Source organism: Sarcophilus harrisii, chromosome X (assembly GCF_902635505.1).
Source record: "Sarcophilus harrisii chromosome X, mSarHar1.11, whole genome shotgun sequence".
Lineage (NCBI taxonomy): Eukaryota > Metazoa > Chordata > Mammalia > Dasyuromorphia > Dasyuridae > Sarcophilus > Sarcophilus harrisii.
The window spans coordinates 78,876,487-78,898,511 of record NC_045432.1 but is presented as its reverse complement, the minus strand read 5'-3'; the positions used below and the strand labels follow the sequence as shown (position 1 = coordinate 78,898,511).

At 59.0% G+C, this 22,025-nt stretch overlaps 1 protein-coding gene across 2 annotated transcripts in view; it reads left to right on the top strand.

Moving 5' to 3' along the window:
• DGKK (diacylglycerol kinase kappa) overlaps nt 1–22,025 on the top strand; it is a 41,304-nt gene that overhangs the window by 6,712 nt on the left and 12,567 nt on the right. For both annotated transcript variants that reach the window (XM_031944813.1, XM_031944811.1), the window contains exons 3-18: nt 2,571–2,703; nt 2,958–3,064; nt 3,287–3,412; nt 4,281–4,383; nt 7,188–7,350; nt 8,392–8,500; nt 9,045–9,184; nt 9,694–9,751; nt 12,843–13,131; nt 14,172–14,271; nt 14,590–14,697; nt 16,768–16,864; nt 17,521–17,628; nt 18,148–18,261; nt 18,578–18,712; nt 19,775–19,938. In XM_031944813.1, coding sequence (XP_031800673.1) covers nt 2,571–2,703; nt 2,958–3,064; nt 3,287–3,412; nt 4,281–4,383; nt 7,188–7,350; nt 8,392–8,500; nt 9,045–9,184; nt 9,694–9,751; nt 12,843–13,131; nt 14,172–14,271; nt 14,590–14,697; nt 16,768–16,864; nt 17,521–17,628; nt 18,148–18,261; nt 18,578–18,712; nt 19,775–19,938 — 2,054 coding nt within the window. The remainder of the gene's footprint in view (nt 1–2,570; nt 2,704–2,957; nt 3,065–3,286; nt 3,413–4,280; nt 4,384–7,187; nt 7,351–8,391; nt 8,501–9,044; nt 9,185–9,693; nt 9,752–12,842; nt 13,132–14,171; nt 14,272–14,589; nt 14,698–16,767; nt 16,865–17,520; nt 17,629–18,147; nt 18,262–18,577; nt 18,713–19,774; nt 19,939–22,025) is intronic.

Here is a 22,025-nt window from a genome sequence, read left to right as displayed (position 1 = left end):
CCCCCCCGACTCCAGCGCTCTTCCCGCTGCATCTCACTTGCTTGGCTGCTCTCTCGGTGAAGCAGATGAGTGAGCCTGGGGGTCGGCGCAAAGGAGTCTAAAAGAGGCAGCCATTACTGGGACCTGGGCTGGGCGGGGAAGGGAAGGGAAGGCTTTGCAGGCCAGCCGGGTGTAGGCCGGTGTTTCCCGTGGTGCGGCGGGGGGGAGGGGAGGGGAGGTAGAAGAGCCCCCTGTGATGACTTAGAAACGAACAGTCCTGGAAAGGAGGAGGTTTGGGGCGCTGGGAGACACCTCCCAAGTCTTCCAGTCCAATCCCTTGGTTTCACAGACATAGAAACTGAGGTCCCAGCAGGGGGAATGACCTGCTGAGGGTCACGGAGGTCAGTCACGGTGGCAGAGCGGGGTCCGGGAGCCCAGGAGTCGCTCCGCCCGCCTCGTCCCGAGTCACGGCCCAACACGGACCAGCCGGGAGGAAGGGATGCCGGGAGCCGGCACCCACGGCCTCGGTCTAAGAGGAGGTCGCGGGGTCTCCAGATCGGCTTTCTCCCACGGCTTGTTGGCTCGGCTTGGCTCGCCTCCCTTGGCCGGCCTCGCTTTGTGGATGCAGCCCCGCCTGTATCGCCTGCCTTCTCCACCTTTGTCATTCCTTCTGGCCCTGGGTCCAAATCCTTCCTAATTGTGGGTGAAGCTCTGTGCCTCAGTTTCCCCATGTGTAAGATGGAGTTTGCAGGACCTAGACTAGCTCTGGCCCAAGCCCTTTGTGTTGCAGGTGGGGAAACCAAGGCCCAGCATAGGGAAGTAGCCATAGAAGCTCACACGTTCAAACTGGAATGGCGCCTCCGATTGGGTGCTCTCTCCCTCAAGGGGAAGACTGAGTCTCTGGTCTCAGAAGTTCAAAGCCCCGGTTTTTATCATTCAATTACCAGACACTGTGGAGGTCAATTTGAAATGGTTCCCACTGGGTCCCCTCAAGGCCATGAGCTGGGACTTTGAGGAGACCTTGGAGGGGCCCGGAAGGATCAGTGGAAGCGACTGGGAATTTTGAGGCTATAGAAGGCCCAGGAGGGAGAGGGGGTTCCGTGCCGAGAATCCAAGTTTGCAAAGTGCCCCCAGCCTCCGTCATCTCGTCCGATCCTCTTGTTTGTCCTGGGAGGATGCTCATCTGTTATTCCCATTTTACAGATGGGAAAATTAAGGCTGAGGAAGTAAAGTGACTTGGCCAGGATCACACAGCCCAAGGCTCCTCCCCACATTAAGGCTTCAGGCCCAGCCTCAGGTCTTCCGGGAGGAGTCTTTGTCACTCCTGAGCCTCTCTGTCCCAGGTTCCCTTGGGACTCTCCGGTCACCTCTTCTCCCTGGGTCAGTCTCACCGTCAGTCTCGATGTCTCGGACTCTGAATCAGGGCCTTCCCGAGCAGCTCTGGGAATACTCCCATTTTTCCAGGCTGTTCTTGTCAGACCACGCTCGGGAAGCTAAATGACCCGGCTCGTCTTCTCCGGGCCAACGCACTGGCCGGTCTCTCGGGTGGGGGGGTTCCAGGTGCCTCTTCTCGACCTTTCCCATGACCCCCGTGGAGATGGAAAGAGGGCACTGGGAACTGCCTCAATGGCTCCCAATCTCCTGGGCTCCTCCAGGAGGAGGAGCACCAAGCCACAAAGGAGGACATGTGGGCTGCAGTGGGAGGGGCCATTACTGACCACATATGACCTGCCTGAGCCGATCCCCTTCTTTGTTGGCCTCCGACTCCTCTCTGCAAGTGAGGCTGGCCAGAATGGGCCCCGGGGTTCCAGATCTCTGACCTGGTGACCCCTGACACCTTCATCACTAAAACGGTCACCACTCTTACCTAGCAATGAGCTTAACCTGCCTGCCCCCTGGGGGGCCGAGAGGCTCGGTGGTCGCACAGCTCCCCATAAGCCTTCAAGGCTGAAGGTCAGATCACTTCCCACAAGCTGGTGTGGGCAGAGACCGGAGGCCACCGGGTCGAGTCAGGATGGCCTGAGTGTAATTTCCCAACAGCCGAGTGGAGTCAGGGCAGACGTTGTCACAGGAGCCCAGCTGGGAGACAGTGAGGGTACAGGGTCAGAGGAGGGAAGGGGACATCCCCAGGCTGGCCCCAGGGTGGTGAGTGCCCTGTACAAGGGGCACAGCGAAGGTTCAAACGAAAGGAAGAGGCCCCAAATTGGTAGTGAGGGTGAAGGCCCAAGCCATTGGGACAGGGGCCGGTACCCCAGGTGGCAATAGAATTTGAGAAGAGGAGTGGGCGGGCACAGAGCATCATGGAAGAGCTGCGGTCCAGGCTCGTGGCTCTGGAAATCACCATAACAGGAAGCCTCAAAGGCCACGTACCAAGCAGAGGTTCTTAACTGGAGCACTGAGAGATGTCAGGGCCGGGGTCAGGAACTTGGATGGGAAGACCCCCTTCCCCTTCCATTTCCCTTGGTTTCCCCCTCTGAGTCCATTTGACCGTCACTCCCCTGCAACAGCCGGCACGCCTGTTGTGACCCGCTGTGGGCCCGGTGGCGCCCGCTCAGCCTTCCCCACCCCCGCGGGGCCTTCTTCTTTTCCAGCATTTCCAGCTGACATCCGACCACTTCTCCAGCACCCACAACTGGTACACGTGCTCGCACGCACGCCCCACCTTCTGCAACGTCTGCCGGGAATCCCTCTCCGGGGTTACCTCCCACGGCCTGTCCTGCGAAGGTACCCGGGGCCCAGGGGGTCAGGGTGAAGCAGAGGCTCGGGACAGAGCCCCAGTTCTCGCCCACAGGTGCAGCCAAGGCAGGGGACGGATGAGAGTCCCAGGCCCTGGGGTACAGAACTCTCTCTTTTCTGGTCTCACCCAAAGCGCCCCCCTGAGGACACTGGGATTAGGCCAGTTAGAATCCTGGGGTGGAGGATGTCCCGCCGGTCCCACCCACCTCCCCTGCTCACTAACTCCATGGCTTCTCCCGTAGTGTGTAAGTTCAAAGTTCACAAACGGTGTGCCGTGCGAGCCAGCGCCACCTGCAAATGGACTACCCTGGCCACCATAGGCAATGACATCATTGAGGACGAAGATGGCGTAAGTACAGGCCGCAGCCTCCGCCTCCCTGGTGGGAAACCGTCCCAAGCCCCCTGGCCTGACCCGGGGGCCCCGAGACTTCTCTTGTCCCACCATGGCCACCGCCCTGTCCTCCTTGGCTCAGAAGTGAGGTCCATGTAGTAGGGCCCCGGCCTCTGCCTCTTGCCCAGCTCCCCCACCCTCGGCCGGCGTTCTCAGGTCCGCGTTGGTTTTCCCGCACAGGTGGCCATGCCCCATCAGTGGCTGGAGGGGAACCTGCCCGTCAATGCCCGCTGCGCCTCGTGTGACCGCATGTGCGGCAGCGTCCGCAGGCTCCAGGATTACAAATGCCTCTGGTGCAAGGCCATTGTAAGGCTCAGTTTCGCCCTCCTGGGGGGGGAGGGAGGGTTAGGCACGTGGGTGCAGAACGCCCCCGGGGCTCTTTGAACAATCCCCCCTCCCCGGCTCGATGGAGTTGTCAGGCTCCGGGTCAGAGGTTGAGCTGGAGAGCAGGATGGGACGATGGAGGCCCAAGGCCAGACGGGATTCAAATCCAAGTCCTTGGGCTGTGAAGCCAGCAGTGTTTCCCCTGCCCCAGAGCATCATTAAACCTTCCGGGCCCGGGGTGGGGGAAAATGGCATCCGGGGCCCCAGAGCCTCCACGTGGTGTTCCCCGCCTTGACCAGATGCCCCCTTTCCCCCTGGGCCTTGGGGGCTTCCAAAAGCAGATTCAGTGGTGACACTGCTGGTCAGAGGCAACGAGACCCGAGCGTGAATGTTATGTCACTTGGTCAACCTTCTCTAACCTCTAACCCTTCCCGGGTGCCCCAGTATATGACCCCAGGTGAGGCACTTGACTTCTGGGAGACCATTTCTTTTTCTGTAAACAGAGGATGGCCTGTTTCCCAGAGTCACTGTCCACAGTCATGAGAGATAAGTCAAGTGCTTTGTGCCGTGACCAGGGAGGACATCCCCGTCGTGGCCCAAAGATCACTGGGTCCCTTAGCTGTAGGGGAACCTGCTCCTGGCAAAACTCCCCCACCCTCCCCTGGTCCTGTCTCTCTCTGGGTCCCCTGTCTGCGTCTGTGTGTCTCTGTATCTGTCTGTCCCTCCCTCTCTGTATCATTGTGTTTGTCTGTCTTTCTCTCTCTCTGTCTCTCCATGTCTTATCTCTCTTTCTCTGTATCACCGAGTCTGTCTCTCTGTCTCCTCCCCTTCATTGTCTCCCTCATTCCAGATTCATGGCACCTGCAGAGACCAGTTTTCCAAGAAGTGCCCCCTGGGCCAGTACCGCGTGTCCATCCTGCCGCCAACAGTTCTGAACTGCATGGACTCGGACGGTGAGTAGCCCGGTGGGCTTCCTTCTGATCAGGAAGGCCAGAGATGGGGGGGGGGGGGCTTCTGGACAGAGCGGCACAAATACTAAGCGCCCCCAAGGCCCCTGATGTTGACAGTCCTGTTGAAGAAGCGCCTCAGTTTCCCTACAATTCTTGATTAAGAGAGCCGTGGCCACTTGTAGAAGTCTGACTGGAAGGAGAACGCCCAGCAGGCCTCACAAGAGAAACCAGAGCGGGTCCTTTCAAAGGCTCCCCGCCTTCCCCGGGGGTCCTTGGCTGGGCAGGGAGGAGGCCAAACGGCCCCCTGGGGGGCTCTCGCTCCCTCCCGTGGCCACTCAGGCCGGGGGCATGGGCCCGGCTCCCTTCCCGGCAGTCCCTGGAGGGTCGTTTGGAATTTAGCCGATTTGGCCGTGGCCCTGGCAGTTCCCAGACAGGAGAGCGAGTTAATGGATTTCTGGGGAACACAGGCCCATCCCCAGGCTGTCGCTCGGGCATCCTGCCTACGTCCAGGGAGACCGAGTCTTTCCCTGTTTAAGAAAGACAAGTTTGGCCCGACGAGGGAGACCCGCAGCAAGCACAGGCAACTCATCCCGGAGCCGAATTGAGGCTCTTGGAAAACTGGCACCAGGGGCCAAAAGTGGCCCAGCCCCAGGCAACCCGGGCAGGGGCTGGGCCTTTAGCCACCTCATCCACATTTAGCAAGCGCCTACTGTGTGCCGGGTCCTGGGTTGGCCAAGATGGGCCAGCCACCCGAATCAGGTTAGGTGTCTTGATAGTCAAGTGAGCTCCACTGAGTCAGAGCTCCTGGGTCCGAGGGCCTGCCTGAGCAACCTTCCCCAGCAGGGCCATGTTGACCTCGCAGGGATCAGGGTGAAGGCTTCCACTTGAGAGCCAGCCCTTCCCTCGGTGGTGATTCCTGGGAAAAACATGGGGCTTCGTCCTGGAAAAGAATCAATTCAGTGATGTTTTGTTAAGCTCCTACTGTGTGCTAGGGGCACCCAGTAGTGCTACTGTGTCCCTACTGTGTGCTGGGGAGCAGAACAGCATCCAGGCGGGCCTGGAAGCTAAGGAGGCCGTAGCCTGAGACAAGGCCGGGGGATCTGAGCCGGGTGAGGTCGGCAGGGATCTTCCATGGATTACGGGTTGGGGAGAGAAGCCAGAGCACTGGGAATGAGGCGAGGGGAGAGGAGACAGAAGGGAGAGACTGAGAGACAGAGAGAGAGACACACACATACACAGGAGGAGACAGGGAGAGACCGGGCCCAAGGCAGCCATTTTCCTTCATTTTGCTGCTCCTTATGATTTTGCAATGGGGCTCGGAGCATGTCTGGAGGCAGAGGAGAAGAGGAGCCTGGAGGGGAGGGAGGAAGGGGGGGGGGGGAATTTCTGGAGGCTCCTCCCTCCTGTGGCCGCCCCGCCTCCTGTGCTCTCTGGCTCCATCTGGCCCTGCTGCTCTCCAAGTGCTCCTGCTTCCTTCTGTGCTCTCTGCTGCTCTCCTTGCTCCTGCCTCCTCCCGGTTCCCCTACTCCCTCATTGCTCATTATTGGGGGGGGGGGAAGAAGCACAATTAACCAGACCAGAAGCACTTGGTCAAGTCCCGACCCAGTTTGCTGCCCCCTAAGAAAAAGCTGCATCATTATTATTGTTATTTTAAAGCCATCTACTGGCCAGTGACAAGGACCAAGCTGAAGCCCAACCCCCCCCCCCCCCCCCCCCCCCCCCCCCCCCCCGCCCCCCGCGGCCCCCCCCCCCCCCCCCCCCCCCCGGCCTTCCACCGTCCCCCTGCTCATGTAGCTCCCTGCCTCTCCCCCTTGGTCCCTTCTGGCCAGCTCGGCCTCTCAGGACTCCCACGGAGAGAGAGCAGCTCCTTGCCTCCAAACTCACCCTCATCGAGGACCCCTGTGTGTCTGCCCCCCCCCCCACAGTAACGGTCCTGGGCAGAAGACAGAGCCTCCCCCCTAGGGAGGGAGGTGGGGGGACCAGGAAGCTGGGATTCCAGCAGACCCCAAAGCCTGCTGGGAAATGAGGACTACCCCAGGGAACGCTGGCATCCACACCCGTTTTTGGTGGCAGGCTGGGCTCCCAGGATTTCGGGAGGTAAGGTTAGACAAGGTTCAAGACCAAGTTCAAGTCCAAGGTTAGACAGGTCTTTGACTATCAGGAACAAGATTTTGTATTCGATTGTGAAGATACTAGGGAGCCCTGGAGTCCGAGCAGGAGGCGACACGGTCAGCCCGGGGCTTCAGGCGAACGGCCATCACGGCTTGTAGTGGGGAGGGGGGAAGGTCTGTACCAGGGTGGGGGCCACGTCAGGGTAGAGCAGGGGGCATGTTCCAGAGACGTTACCAAAGTGAATCCAACAGGCCTTGGCACTAGGTCGCACACGTGGGAGGTGGGTGGCGAGTCCGTATGGAGGCTCGAGGCTGGTGGCCTTGGGAGGATGCCGACGCTCTAGACAGTCAGAGGAAGCTTGGAAGGGGGAGATGGGGGAGAGCGAGTGCCTTCTGCTTTGGCCACGTTATTCAGATGTCCACTGGGCTTCTCCTTTGAGTGATTAGAGCAGGATGGGTTGATTTCCAAATCGTCAGCATAGAGATGGTCGTTAAATCCACGGAGCCGAGATCACCCAGCGAAGCCCCATAGGAGGAGAAGAGAAAGGGGTCCGGGACTGAGACCCGGGGGATGCTGGGGGGGCACATCCTGGCTGAAGGAGCAGCAGAGGGGGGGGGAGGCCCACGTTCTTGCTCGCCACTCACCTCTGGCCTGCTCCTGGCCGTGCTCTAGACCGAGGCTTTTCGCCCTCGCAGGGTTCTGGAAGGCCTCCTGCCCCGGCGCCTGCTCCAGCCCTCTGCTCGCCTTTGTCAATTCCAAGAGCGGCGACAACCAAGGGGTTCGCTTCCTCCGGAAATTCAAACAGTTCCTGAACCCGGCACAAGTGTTCGACCTGATGAACGGGGGCCCTCACCTGGGGTAGGTGAATCGGGCTGTGGGCTGGAGGCTTCCTCCCTGCAGCCATTTGCATCTGGGGCTGAGGAGGCAACAGGACTCCGGGCCTCCTCCTTCCCTTCTCCCCATGGTGAAACTGGAAGGGCCCTAGGAGGTGGTCTGGGCCCATCCTCTCATTTTAGAGATTAGGAAACTGAGGCCGGTCAAGGGCCTTCCTTGTCACGCAGCAAATATACAGTAGAAGTGGCATGGGAGGCAGCTCTTGTCACTCCTCAGACGTCACTGCCTCCAGTGGTCTTGTTGGACAGAAACTGAGGAAGCAGACCCTTGGTCCCAAGACCCACTGGCTTCCTCCTAGGAGGCAGGCCTGGGGCCGTGCCACGGAGGAGCCTCACACAGATTCCCAGAGTTCCATGGCACTCCTGCCAAATGGTCCAGGGTGCTCTGGGTGGCTGCCCTCCCCAGCCGAAAGCCCTGGGCCCTCCTTCCTGGGAATAATACCCTTGGTAGGAAAGTAGCGGGGTTGCTATAGCTCCCTGCTGAGGATGAGTGGAGCGGGTCAGAATGGCCCAGGGAAGGCGTGGCCCCCGAGGCACTCGGAGGCCGGGGGACAGAAAGCAGGGTTGGCTGGGCCGGGCCCCCAGCGGCCCCCAGTGCCCACCCCCCAGTGGCTGAGGGTCCCCCGGGGTTATTTGAGGCAGTCGGCCCCTCAGGATTTCTTCCCAGCTGGACCGAGAAGGCCAGTCTTAGACCCTTCCATAAAGGGAAGAGACCGGCACCTCCTTCTAGGGTGAGGTGCCATGTAAACCTCAGAGTGCCCTGGGGACAGCAGCTCCTCTTCTGTGCCAGGCCCCTCTCCCATCCTCCAGCCCCCCTCACAACCGCCACCGAGCTGCCTGGGACCTGGCACCACCTCTGCTGCCCCCGAGGTGGGCCTGGGAGCCCCTTGTCGGGATGGGGAGCCTGGGAGCAGCCAGTGGCCAAGGTTGCTGTTTTGCAGCTGGGGGGGGTTCCCCACCCCCCCCCACTCCTCACCCGAGTTTTTCTCCTATCCCTGCCCCCCAGGCTCCGCCTGTTCCAGAGATTCTCCACCTTCCGGATCCTGGTGTGCGGTGGAGATGGCAGCGTGGGCTGGGTTCTCTCGGAAATCGACACTCTTGGATTACACAAACAGGTGAGCGTGGGCATGGCGCCTGCTTGGTGCTCAGGGAAGGGCGGAGCCTGGGCCCGGGCCCCTCGGGTGTGGTAGCGCCACAGTTTGGGGTTGGAAGTGAGTGTTTGCCCCTCACCGGCCTGTCTCCTCTCCGGTAGAACCGGCCTCCTGCCTTTCTGTGGCACTGACCCAAGCCTGTGCGCTGCCATCCCAGGCCCACCGTCGGGCCCCTGCCGGGTCAGCCAGCCAAGGGCACGAGAAGTTGGTGGGAGGGTCAGAGGGTAGCCTCTCGGCTTCGCCTGCTGAAAAGGAGCCCCAGAATGGGAAACTGAGGGAGAAAAAGGTGGAGAAGCTCCAGAGACAGTGGCCTCCGGGACAGTGAGCTTGCCTTCCCACCCTGGTCCCTGGGCAGCCCAGGCCCGAGTCAGTTGAGTAGCTGTGTCGCCCGCCCGCCATCCGGGCAGGAACTTGAGTGACGGCAGTGCCCGGGCCCAGGAGGAATGCACGGCCCCTCCCTTCCAGGCCCGAGCCGGGCTGCCCACACAGTGGCCCCTTTCCCTTACAGTGCCAGCTTGGGGTCCTGCCCCTGGGGACGGGCAACGACCTGGCCCGCGTGCTGGGCTGGGGAAGCCTGTGCGATGATGACACTCAGCTCCTGCAGATTCTGGAGAAGATGGAGCGGGCCACGACCAAGATGCTGGACAGGTCTGTGGCCATGGCGCTCCCCTCTCCTCCCCGGCCAGGCGGGAGCTTCAGTGCACCCTCCGGCCCGTATCCCATGGCTTCTAAATCATTTGTGCCTGAGCTCCCACGAGGGCAGGGGAGCCTCACTAGAGCCTTGGGGTGCTGGAAGCAGTGGGCAACTTGTAGCTCGAGCCCAGGAGCAGTGTTGGGGCTGGGGTGGGACAGGGAGCCTCCTTGCCTCGGCTGCCTCCACAGATCCCTCCCCATTGAGATAGTGGCACCTTGTGTCCTCTGGGACCAGTGGAAGGCAAAGTGACCCCCGGCCAGGGGGTCCTTAGGCTTCCCCTTTGCCATCTGTTGCCCATGTGTCTTATGGCCTTCCCAGGCCTAGTGAATTGTGGGAAACAGAGCCCAGGGGTGCGGGCCAGCCCCACTGACCAGGAGAGGGTCGTGCACCTGGGGCGGCCCTCTCTCACCGAGGTGGCTCTTGGGATGGCCACGCTAACGGCCATTTCTGCCTTCCCTTGCAGGTGGAGTGTCCTGACCTGGGAGGCCCCCGGGGGAGTGCTGACCCGTAGGGCCGGACAGGTGAGCTTGGTCCCAGCAGCCCCTCTTTGTTTGAGCCCAAGAAGGAAGGCTGGGGGGGAGACGAGACTGTCCTCTGCCTCCCGAGTGGAGTGGGCCCCATAACCCCCAGCCCGGGAAGAGCTTCTGAGGATTGGGAGGCCTTCTTTTTTCCTGGCCCAGTGGACAGGAAGGAGGGCCCCGGAGAAATCAATGATTAAGTTTGCTGTTCCTCCACCGTCCCTCCCAGGGGCCGTTCCCCTGGGAATCTGCCCCCGATGACGCGCTCCCCGCTCGGGGCAGCTCTGAGGCCGGGCCAAGGCAGATGTTGGGCCAAGAGGCAGAGCTGGGGGCCGGCCTTGGCTCTGCGATGTGCGGGCAAGCCCGGGGAGGATGTGGCAGAGCGGGGCTAATGGGCTCCGGGGAAGAGCGGTCACGGCCGGTAACCCAAGCATGGCTAACTGCCGGGGCCGACTACTGGGCCACGGCCAAGGCCCCGGGCACCTGGCGACGTGGGAAAGATGAGTGCTGTGTGTGGGGAGAGGCCGGCGGGGAAAGAGCAAGGGCTTCCAGGAAAGGAAACTGAAGCTCAGGGTGGGTTGGGAACTTTTGCTTGAGGCTACACAGAATCTGGGGTTGAGATGTTAGAACGTTTGGGATGGGAGAAACCTCTCCTGTTGTGGGTGAGGGCAGGGGACTTAGCCAAGGTGCCAGCAGTAGGGCCTCTGACTCCCAATCCTGAACGGTGTGTGTGACCTCAGTTTCCTCCTCTGCCAAAATGAGAGAATCAGACTGGCTGACCCTGAGGTCTCTCTAGCTAGGGCGTTCTGTGATTTTCTGAAGGCCCATGGCCTGGCACAGCCCAGTGGGGTGCATGAAGATGGTGGGAAGGAGCCGTGCCCAAGTAGTCGGGCTGTGAAGCTTGGTGCAGGGGGCACTTGCATGTGTCCACACACGTGCGCGCACCTGCCTGGAAGGGAAAGCGTGTGTTGGGTCACACGTATGTACCCAGCAGGAGTCGTCTGCCTGTGTCATGTGCCCAACGGACGGGTATATCCGTGTCCTGAGACTCTCATTACACAAAGCATAGCAAGGCGCCGTGTGCGAGCTTCCATACGTGTGAACAAGAAGCCCCAGGAGCCCCCCACCCCATGTGCCTCCATTACATGAGTCACAAACACACGTGCGCACGTGCAGGCAGCACCTCCAAGCCGCCCGGCAGTCCACCCCCCCATTCGCACTTCTTTTCTGAGCGCAAGATGGCCACCGTCCGGGCCAGAGCGTGGATACAGACCAAACAGGAGACAGTGGAAGAGGGAGCCGGGTCCGAGGGCATTGAAGGCCTGCCCAAAAGTTGCCAGCCCAGGAATCCCCGGCTGAGGCCAGGCTCCAGGGCAGCCTCCTGCCAAGTTCCTGCCCCCATGCCCAGCGCAGAGGGAACAGCCGCTTGCCTTCCTGAGACTCACCGATGGGTGTGGGCCGAGGGGAGCCCCAGGTGGGTGAGAGGGAGCCGCGGGGCCCCGGTGCTCCCTGCTGAGGCTGATGGAGCCGGGCATGACGTTGCCCCGTGATGCCATGTCAGTGTGCATTTCTGAGCAGCGACCTTGATGAGTTTGTGGTCGAAGCTGGCGCGGCCGGGGGGAGGACCACAGACAAGAAGTGGGAGGCAGAGGGTCCCCGCCTGACCTTGCCAGCCCTGGCCGATCCTGCGACTTGCACGCGGTGCAGGAAGACAAGGCTTCCCGGCTCACAGCGCTTGGGCCGGAGGGGCAGGGATGGGCTGTGGCGCGCTCGGGATGGCGACCGGAGCTGGCTCGCCACCAGCACACCCTCTCCGACCCTACATAGCTGCACAAACCAGGCACGTGTGGGCAAGCCTGAGGAGGATGTGGCAGAGCGGGGCTAATGGGCTCCAGGGAAGAGCGGTCACGGCCGGTAACCCAAGCATGGCTAACTGCCGGGGCTGACTACTGGGCCAGGGCCTCGGGCACCTGGCGACGTGGGAAAGATGCCCCCGTCGAGTGTTGTGCATGGGGAGAGGCCGGCGGGGAGAGAGCAAGGGGGTGGGGACGCTGCAGCCAGACACATGCTCACCAGACACAGGCTCCCATAGGTGTCCAAACATGCCAACTGCTTGCACCCCACAACCGTGAATGCCAGGCTTCTGCTCCCACTCCCATTGGTGCGCCAGGGACGCGCTCACGTGTGAGCCCATAGGACGGGGTGGGACCCTTGGGGCTCACGCCGGGCTGCAGCGTCGGCCAAACCCAGGAGGATGGAAGTCACAAGGAAGAGATGTCGAGGCCGGTGTTAGAGGCCAGACAGTCAAGCTCTCACACATGAGATGGGGAAGGCTTGGGTAGAAAAGAAGTCCTCGCTATCAGTGGACCGCAAGCTCGACGTGAGTCAGTGGCCGGAGCAGCTCTCGCCATCCCATGCCTCAATAGGACGCAGAGAGCTTCCCAAGAGCACCTGGGCACATGATTGTCCCGCCAATCTCTGACCTTCCTTGAGCACTGACTCACTTCTGGGCACCATAGTTCAAGAAGGTCAGCTAAGCGGCACGGTGTCCGGGGCAGGGCGGCCAGGCTGGGGCGAGCCCCCAAATCCTCCCACTGGGAGGTCGGACTACAGGAACCGGGCTGTTTGTCCCGGAGGAGAGCAGACCAGAGGAGGGCAGCCACAAGGTGGAAGGATGAAGCTCCTTCCCTTTGGTCCTGGATGGCAGAATCACCAATGGGTCAAAGTCAAAGGGAGGACAGACATCCCATGGAATCGCTCCCTGGGACACGCCACACGTCTGTACCCACGTGTACCAGCCTTCGATCCATACCAGCACACACCTGACACTGGCTCATGGCAATAAAGGAGAGACAATGTGGCACTCTCCCCTGCCGGCACTATGTGGCAGAGCACATGTTGGGGACTGGCTGGGCACCCCTGCTACCTCCTCCTCCTCTTCCTTCCATCCCTCGGCCTCCCTTCCCTTCTCTCCTATGCTCCCTCAGCCTCTGGCCCCTCCTTCCCACGGGGCTCCCTTATCCCCAGCTCCCTTGAGGCCCCCATGGCATGCCGGGGGCCACTTTCTGACAGGCCCTGGTCCCGTCTGTCGCAGTGCACCCCGGTGAGCAACAGAACCGACATGCTGATTCGGGAGCTGGAGATGGAGCCCCCGGCCGCCACAGGCTACCCGGAGAGCGCCCCGCTGGCCGCCCCGGCCGCCGAGGAAGAGGACGAGGGCGACGAGGACGACTTCGAAGGGGGCGCCGTGGGGGGTGTCCCCGCGGAGGTCTGCCAGCCCTCCAGCCTGGTGCCCCCGGCCTTCAGATCCAAGGACCAGATGGTGCTCAGAGCTAACAGCCTGAAGAAAGCCTTGAGGCAGATCATTGAGCAGTCGGAACAAGGTAAGGGGCCCAGGCCCAGACAGACAGAGGCGGGAGTCGGGCTGCGTCGCACGTGGCAGGCACTGAACACATGCTTGTGAAGTCACCGAGCCTCTCATGGTGTGTCCAGACTTGGTGAGGTCACACATGTGGGGAAGGATGGGGAGAGCTGGGCAGAGGGCCCCGGGGCTTGACTTTGAAGGCTCCCCACCCCACCTCAAGCTGGACCAGGGGGCTCCCGAGGGCCCCGCCGGCCAGCTCAGTGACCTCCGGGAGGAGCCCGGCAGCCACCCTGTAGACGAGAGGGACAAGGGCCAACTCGCACTGACCCCCAAGTGGCCGGGCCCCCAAACCTGGCTCCTCTCAGTAGCAGAAGGAAAGGAGCCAAGGGCCCAGAAGGCAGGGGGGGGTCCTGCCCCAGCCCAGCCCACCCCCGTTTGCTTTTGCTCACCATGGCTCCGAGTCCCAGAACTTGGGCTTCCATAGGGGATGTCGAAAGGTCATCCAGCAGAGTTCTCGGCCCCCTCACCACTAACTTGCCATCCCTCTTCCCTTTTTTGGAGCCTTTGGCTATAAGGTGCCATCACCCGAGAAGGGCCTCGGGGCCAATGGGGCACCCTGGCAGCCACTGGGGAGGGGTCAGGTGTGAACCCCTTGGCTGCTCAGTCCATTTAGACATATCTCCTTCCTCTGACCTGCTCTGATTCAGCAGCAGAGAGCACAATCACCTTGGCTTGGTCCTGGGTGGCCCGTTCAGGAAGAAGGGGGATACATTACAAATGGGACTTGCCCAGAATTAACCATTGCCAGCTAATGGAGCCTATTCAGGACATCTCCCCGAGCTGTCCACCATATCCCAGCAGGAGCAGACAGAGGATACCCCAAGCGTTCCCCCACAATGCTCTGGGATTACCAGTCCCTTGACCCAAAGTGGCCAGGCAGCAGTTGGCAGGGTTGGGCAGGGAAACGAAAAGGGTGCGAATGATGAAGGGGCCGGACCAGGAGAGCCCGGTGCACCGTGGGCCAATCGGAGCCCTGAGTGGCTGCATCTTTTTGGCCAGATTCCCGCCGAGACACCTTGTCATCCACTGCATCCTCCGTCTTTCTGGACCAACCCGATGACTCAAGCTCGAGCAACTTTGCCGAGGAGCCCGTCACCATGTGAGTATGGGTGTGACATCGTGCTCTTGCCCGCCGTGCCCCGGCGAGAACTCGTCCACGTGCCACGGCCTTTTGTGTTTCTCACGGAAAAGTGAGGGGGCTTCCAGAGGCCAGAGGTGCCATGGGCAGGAGGTTCCATGCCTTGGGGTCCGATCTCATCCAGTGCCAGCGGTTGAGCTCCTCCTCCCCCATACATGAATGCATTACAGGCCGATCGCACGTGCGGCTGGAGAACGCCAGCTGTTGTGGAGGGCGATGGCGGCAACAGCCGCCGCCCAGTGCTCTCTGTGCTAACCTCCCTACGTCTGTTGATTTTAGCCAATTCTCGGAAAAGTGCGTGATGAATAACTACTTCGGCATCGGTCTGGACGCAAAGATTTCTCTGGAGTTTAACAACAAAAGGGATGAACACCCCAAGAAATGCAGGTATGGAAAGGGGCCGCTTCCCTCCTCCGGACAGCACGCCCGCTGTCTTCGGCTCTTAGCATGGGCATGTGAGCCGCGGCTCGCTGTGGCTCCCAAATCGGGAGCCACTCGTTTTCCTCCTGTGTCTGCTCGGGCCTTTTTTTGTCCATTTCCCCAAAGCTCGTCTTGGGGTTGGGAATGAGCTGGGGGGGGGGGCATGCTACATCCTTGGCCCCCCTTCTCCGGGGTCCGGCGGCTAAAAGGAAACTCGTGGATGCTGTTTGCACCGGGTGCCTGAGGCTGGAGCTGAGGGCCTGGTTTGGCAGCCCCACTTCCCAAAGCTACCACCCCAAACCAAGATGGCAGCTGGAAGCATTTCCTGCTCCCCACGCTTTCTCACGGCTGGCAGCCATGCCGATCCAAGCCCTCAGCCCCACCTTTGGCCCTTTGGGCCCCCTCGCGTCCTCCAGCAGGAGCCTCGGCTGCCCCGGGCCGGCACCCAAGAGACCTCCCTCATTGTCCCCTTTTCCCCACGGTACCAACAGTTGGGAGTCATGTTGCTTAAGTGATCCCACAGGAAATTCTGGCTTTAGATGCCGAGCCCCTTTCCCCAGCAAGGACACAGCTGCCGTCCCCTTCCACCTCCTCTCTACCCCAAAGGGGGGGGGGAGCTTAATGAGAGATGGGCTGCCATGGACGGAGCTGATGGAGGAACTTAGGTGCAGTGCCCACAGTCGCCCCCCTCAAAACACGTCCTCTGGCCCTCCGGGCCATGGCCCAGATCCTGCCTGCTGGCAGCTAACCTTGCCTGCTGCACCTGGCTTGGCTCCGTGCCAGCTGTGCCCTCAGGCAGACTTACAAGGAAAAGCTCCCTGCCTTTCTCCAGGCCTGCACAGGCTGTGCCCATCTTTCCCCTTGAGGAAGCCGGGGATCGGTGCCCAGACACCCACCTGCCAGCGGGGCTGCCTCACCTGTCCATGGCAGGATGGTGGGTGTTCTAAACAAAAAGGCTACGTGACCTCCTCCTCCTCCTCCCCCGCAGCCCTCCCCAGAACCATTCACTTGTGAAAGAGAAATCCCCCAGTCTGTGGCCTCTGTGGCTGTGGGCTGTGGGAGAACGGGGCTGTGGAGCCTGGAGGAGCCCAGGTCTTCCCAGATCACCCCCAGTGCTCTGAAAATGCACCAGGAGGAGGGACGTGGCGAAGAGGAGGTTCCCCCGGCCCCCTGAGGAGGTACCAAAAGACTGGATTGAGATGAGGCGTTGGGTAGATCAGCAAGAGCAGGGACCGATCCCTGGGTCCAAGTGAGCCTCCAAGGAGAGGCCCGGCCCCAAAAGAAGGGATGGTCCCCTCTGGCATCCAGTTTCCTGAGAGAGGAGAACTGGCAAGGACTGGACCCCCTGAAAGTTAGGGAGGGACAAGAGATAGAACAGAAGCCAAAGGCTGAAGCAAGCTGGCAGGGATGTGAGCTAGGGGAGGGCTCCTTTTCCTGAGGAAAGCTCTGACTCCCTGGGGAGGTGATCATAGCCCCCCCCCCCCACTTCCTCCAACTCCGTATCTGCTAGGGACTTGTCCAGGGTCCCCCACCGGTGTTGCCAAGGCAGTTTCCGCCGCCTCACGCTCACTGCCTTGACCCCCGTAGCCCAGCTTCTTGCCACCGGCCCTCTCGGACAACCGGGGACCCAATTTCTGGGCTGCCGGGCCCCTGGTGTGAGCACTAGCCCCAAGCGGTTCACGACGGGGAGCTGCCTCCTGCCCGGCCCCCTGTGCCCAAGCTGCCAGCGTGCACTCCCGTGGCCTTCTCCAAACGCTGTTTCCATATGCAGTTGTTCCAAGCGTTCCGTAAGGGTGCCAGAGACACAAGTCGTTCTCGATTGCGGGGCCTCAGGTGGGAAACCCGGAGAGGGCAGAGGCCCGGGCCTGTTGCCACCCGCGGAGGACCAGGGGCCTGGCTCAGGTTCCAGAGCCTCTGGCTCAGTGGTGGTGACTTTCTCCCAGGGTTCCCCACGGCCCGGCAGGTTCCGGTGCGTCCCTTCCTTCTGTGGAACTTGTTCTCCCGCCTCATTGTTTTTCCTCCCCGCCCCACCTGCAGCAGCCGCACCAAGAACATGATGTGGTACGGGGTGCTGGGAACCAAGGAACTCCTGCAGCGAACCTACAAGAACCTGGAGCAGCGGGTGCAGCTGGAGGTCAGTGGCGGAAGGGCCCTCCGAGGCGTCCCCTCGCTCCTTTGCCGTAGCCACCGGACCAGACCCCTGGCCACTGTGGGTGGGGAACGTGTTGGGCCGGAAGAAGTCTTGGGGGCTGAGGGCAGAGGCCCCTCTGTTCGTTTTAAAGAGGAGGAGACCGAGTCCCATGGTTTGACTCCATTCAAGACATTGTGTTCGACAGCACATCGGCGTGAAAGGAGGAAGGGCCACCCACTAGGAAGTGTCCCAGGGGCAGATTCAAGGCTCCCTCCGTTGTCTTTGCCTTCCCCTTGCCAAGTCCCACTGCTAGTCAGCTTTTCTCTGGACTGCTCCCTCTTGTGGTGAACGATGGCACTGCCTCAGAATTCCCTCAAATGAACCCACCTCTAGATCATAGGGCCCAGGGAGACCTTGGGGGCCATCGAGTCATGTCCAACTTCCTGGGTCACCCTCAGGAGCTGGTGGTCCTAAACAGAGCTGGAAGGGCTGGGTGGCCAGGGCTTTCTTCCCGGGTAGAGGAGGAAACCTCGAGGAAAAGAGAACGGCCTATGCTCCGCCAGGCTCCAGGAATGGGAAGGGACCTCGGCGCGCCCATCAGTCCCCCATTCGTGTGCCTGGAGCCCCTCCCCTCCAGCTCCTCTCTGTGCTTCTTCCAGTGTGACGGGGAAGTCATGGCCTTGCCGAGTCTGCAGGGAATTGCCGTGCTCAACATCCCCAGCTATGCGGGAGGCATCAACTTCTGGGGCGGAACCAAGGAAGACAATGTAAGCTGCTCCTCAGCTACCAGGGGGAGAGGGAAAGAGGGCCACTGACGGGGCCATGGGGATTGGGGATGGACCAGCTAGGCTGAATACCTGTGGCCTGGGAAATCATCTCCCTCCACCCATCACAGTGAATGCAGCACAGGCAAGCGAAGGTGCCGGGGGCCTAATCTGACCCACCGGGGCCCAGGGAAATGGACGAACACTTAGACTCCACAGCCTTCTCTTTCCCTGATCCCCAATCAAGTCCCCGGGCAAATGCTCCTCAGTAAAACTGGTTTTCCAGTACGTGGCCCCAGAATCTCTGAGTTTTGAGGGACCCCTCTGTCAGATGGCCCCCCATTTCCTAGGATGTGGCACCTTGGGAAGAGACCCTCAATGTCACTAGGACAAAGGCTAGGGAGGGAGATGGGGCTGATGGAAAGGGCCAGAAACGGCCTTCCTCCTGGGCCCAGCTCCCAGTCCCGTCTCTTGGGTGGGCTGTTTGGGGAGGTAGGCGACCTTGCCACTGCCCCCCTACAGAATTTTGGAGCGCCTTCTTTTGACGACAAGAAGCTGGAGGTGGTGGCAGTGTTTGGCAGCATCCAAATGGCTGTGTCCCGAGTGATCAACCTTCAACATCACCGCATTGCCCAGGTAGGCAGCGGGGGCAAAGGGCCCGGTGGCTGGACCAGGACCTCCAGGGAACTCACCAGGCCTTGGAATGAGGGCATACACACTCATGTGTGTGGGGACTCTAGGTTCAGAAGCATCAGACAAGCACTTGGTGTAGTTCAGGTGCTGCACACAGCCCCATCTGGGCAGACCTCCCGACCTCTTTGTGGCAAGTCTTTGGCCTATGACCCGGGCAGCACTTCTGGGGCCCAATTTGGCTTCAGATTGGAGCCATGCTGGCAGGGGCTCCAAGCCGGGGGCCTTCGTTCTCATCTCTGGGTCTCTGTTGCCTTGTCAGTGCCGTGTGGTCAAGATCACCATCTGTGGTGATGAGGGGGTCCCCGTGCAAGTGGATGGAGAGGCCTGGGTCCAACCCCCAGGTATCATCAAGATTCAGCACAAGAACCGAGCCCAGATGCTGACCAGAGACCGGGTGAGAAGTCAAGACTTTTTTAATAACACTTACTGACAGCAAAAGGACTTCTGTCCAATTTACTTTCCAAATACAATCCCATCTTTCTCACCCTTTTAATTCCCACTTTTTTGTCTCATAAGTTAACAGTGTGTACAGCATGAATAAATACTGGTGCGGAGAAATGGTGCGTGCGCAAAGCAGCATTCCTGTTAGGGATCAAAGGTTGGAGGTGACTGGTCTCTACTGCAGCTGAAATCTTAGAAACAAGGGGCCAGGCCCCTAAGCAATGGGAGATGCCACCCTCTGCAATAGCCGTGTGCAAAATAAGCTAAGGCTAAGGTCACACTAACAGCAACAAAGAACCACCCAAGAAATTGATAGAAGCATAGACAAAAATAATCTTGGAGTCCTTTCAGAGCTTCACTATAGTGAAATAGAGGATTGGTGATTTTTACTAGTCTTTTCCCCCTACTCTGACTTTGGTACACAGTTCCTCTGTGCCCTAGTGGGAGGTTTGTGAGTTGCGGAGGGGCGCCCTCCCCCCTAAAAAGAAATCATGACCTGGTAACCAGCCCTCTACTGGCAAGTTTTTCCAATGAGATCAATGATTGGATAGGGCAGCTAGGTGGAACAGTGGAAAGTGCCAGAATGGTTTTCTGCCCATATCTTTCTAAGGATCCACGAAAAACGAGCTTTTACATTTGATCCTGACTTCAAGCTCCTCAAAGCATAAAGGAGATGGCTCCCCATTGGTCAGCCAGTTTGGGGAAGGAGGCTTGGGTCTGTGGGGGAAAGCAATGGCAAGCAAGCGCCACCTTTGTCCTCTCTGGTATTTAGCGAGCACCTATATGGCAGACACCACACATCCCTCTCCACATGCGGTAACCACTACACTACCTTCCTGAGATGCCAAGCTTTATAGCTCCCACAGAATGTGATGGGACTGGCACGGAGTCCGGGGGGGAATGGAACCCCAAAGTCTAACCCCTGGACACTCGAGCTTTACTTGGGGAGCACACAGCAAAGGAGTGACCAGCTCCTCTCTGAATTGTCTTTCTTTGCCATTGTCCTCATCCCCAGGCCTTTGAGAGTACCCTCAAGTCATGGGAAGATAAGCAGAAAGGGGAAAGCTACCGATCAGTCCGACCCCGGCTCAACTCCCAGCAGTCCATGGAGTACCTCACCGAGGACGAATACAGACTGTTGCAGCGCTTTGCCCGCTCTGCCGACATCCTCATCACCAGGTGAAGTGGCCACTCATAGAGAGACCCGGGACCGAGGAGGAGAGGCAGGAGGGCAAAGACTAGGGGACAGAGAATAACTTCAATTGGAAGTCCCAAAACCTAGCTTATAGTCCTGGCTGGGCCACTAATTGACTCAGGTGAAACCAAGTCCCTTCCCCATCTTGGGATCTCATGGTTCTATAGGAGATAAGGCCAGAGCTCCCAGCCAGGCCCACGTTTGCGATCTCACCATTTTAGAAGATCTCAAGGATAGCTTTCAGTCCAGAAAAGCCTGAACTGCCTTGTACTGTGGGAAAAATAGCCTCCCTGCCTCCCTTTCCTCTTTCCCATCTCCTCTCATTCTCTTTGTTCCTTTTCTTTTTCCTCCTTCCATTGCTTGCATTTCCTTTCACCTTCTTTCTGTTTCTTCTTTTCTTTCTTCCCTTTAATCTTCATTTTCTCCAGCCCTTCTACCTTCCTCCTTTTCTACTTCATTCCCTCCTTCACTGTGCCATCTTTTCTCTTTCACCTTTCTTCCTCCTGTTCCCCCTTTCTCCTGTTTGCTTCCTCTCTGCTCTTCTTACAATCCTCCCTCTTCTTTCTTCTTTCACATTCCTTCTATTCCTTCCCTCGTTTTCTTTCCTGTGTTTCTTGTCTTTTGTTCCTTCTTTCCTTATTTACCTTCCTTCTTCTGTTCTCTCCCTTTCTTACCTCTTTCATCATTCTTCTCCTTTCCTCTTTCCTTCCTTCCTCCTTTCTGTTCCCTCCTTGTCCCTTTCATCTTACTTCCTTCCCTGCCACTTTCCTTTTCCTCAGTCCTACCTCCCTTTCCCACTCTTCTACCTTCCTTCTCACTCTCTCCTCGTTCACCTTACTTCTTCCATTCTTTCCTTTGCTCTCTCCTTATTCATCTTCTTCCACTCCTTTCTTGTGTCCTCCCTCTTCACTTTAGTACTTGTTCCCTTCCTTCTTGCCTCCCTTTCACTTTCTTCTTCCTCAGTCCTCCCTTCTTGTTTCCTATGTTTCTTCCCTCCACTTCATCTCCTCTGCCACCTTCCTTCCTTCCTTTGCTTTCATTCCCTTTCACCTTAGTATTGTTCCCTCCCTACCTCCTCCTCTTTCCTTTCCCCTTCTTCCAACTTCCTTCTGTTCCTTTTGTTCCCTTCATCTCTTTCCTCTTTCCCTGTGTCTTTGTTCCTTCCTTTCATACTCCTTCTCTTCTTTCCCCTGCCTACCACCTTCCTTTCCTCTCTCCATCTCCTTCTTTCCTTTCACCCTCCTTCCTTCCTTTACTCTCCTCATGCATCTAACTTCCTCTTGCTTCTTCTGCTTTTGCCTTACTGCCATGCTCTCCTTTCCTCCCTGTTTCTCCTTCCACTCTCTCCCTCCCATGGGGGGGGGGAGGTAAACAGATGATTTCTCCTCCCTCCCCTCCCCAGTGGGAGGAAGAGAAGGAAAAGTAGAGAAGATAGAAGGATTGAGGTAATAGAAGTGAGGGAGAAAAGGAGGGAAAGAACAGCAGTAAGGCGAAAGCAGAAGAAGCAAAGGGAAGGAAGAAGGAGGGGACGGAAGGAGAAAAAGGCGAGAAGGGGAAAGAAAAATGAACAAGGAGGGTGAAAGGAAAGAGGGGGAGGAAACAGAAAAAGGAAGGGAAAGGAGAAGAGTGGGAAGGAGGATGAAAAATGGAGAAAGGGAACAGAAGGTAGAGGAAAATAGCCAAGATAGAGGGATTGAAATAATAGAAGTTAGGTGAATGACAGGGAGGAAAGGAGAGCCAAGAAAATGTTGGAAGGAAGAAACAGAAGATGAACGAGGAAAGAGCAAAGGAAGGGGCAAGGGAAAGAGAGGGAGGACACAGGAAAGAAGGGAAAGGAGAAGAGTGAGAGGGAAGAAGTAGAAGGAGAGTGAAAAGGGGAGAAAGGGAAGTAGACAAGATAGAAGGATTGAGGTGAATGAGGGAAGGGGAAGGAGAAAAGGGAAGAGTGGGAGGGAGGAAGTACTACCTTCCTTACCGCTTCACTTTTCTTTCCGTCTCCTTCTCTACCATCCTACCTCTCTCCTATCTCCTCTTTTCTTCTTTGCTCTCCTGTCTGTTACCTTTGTTCTCC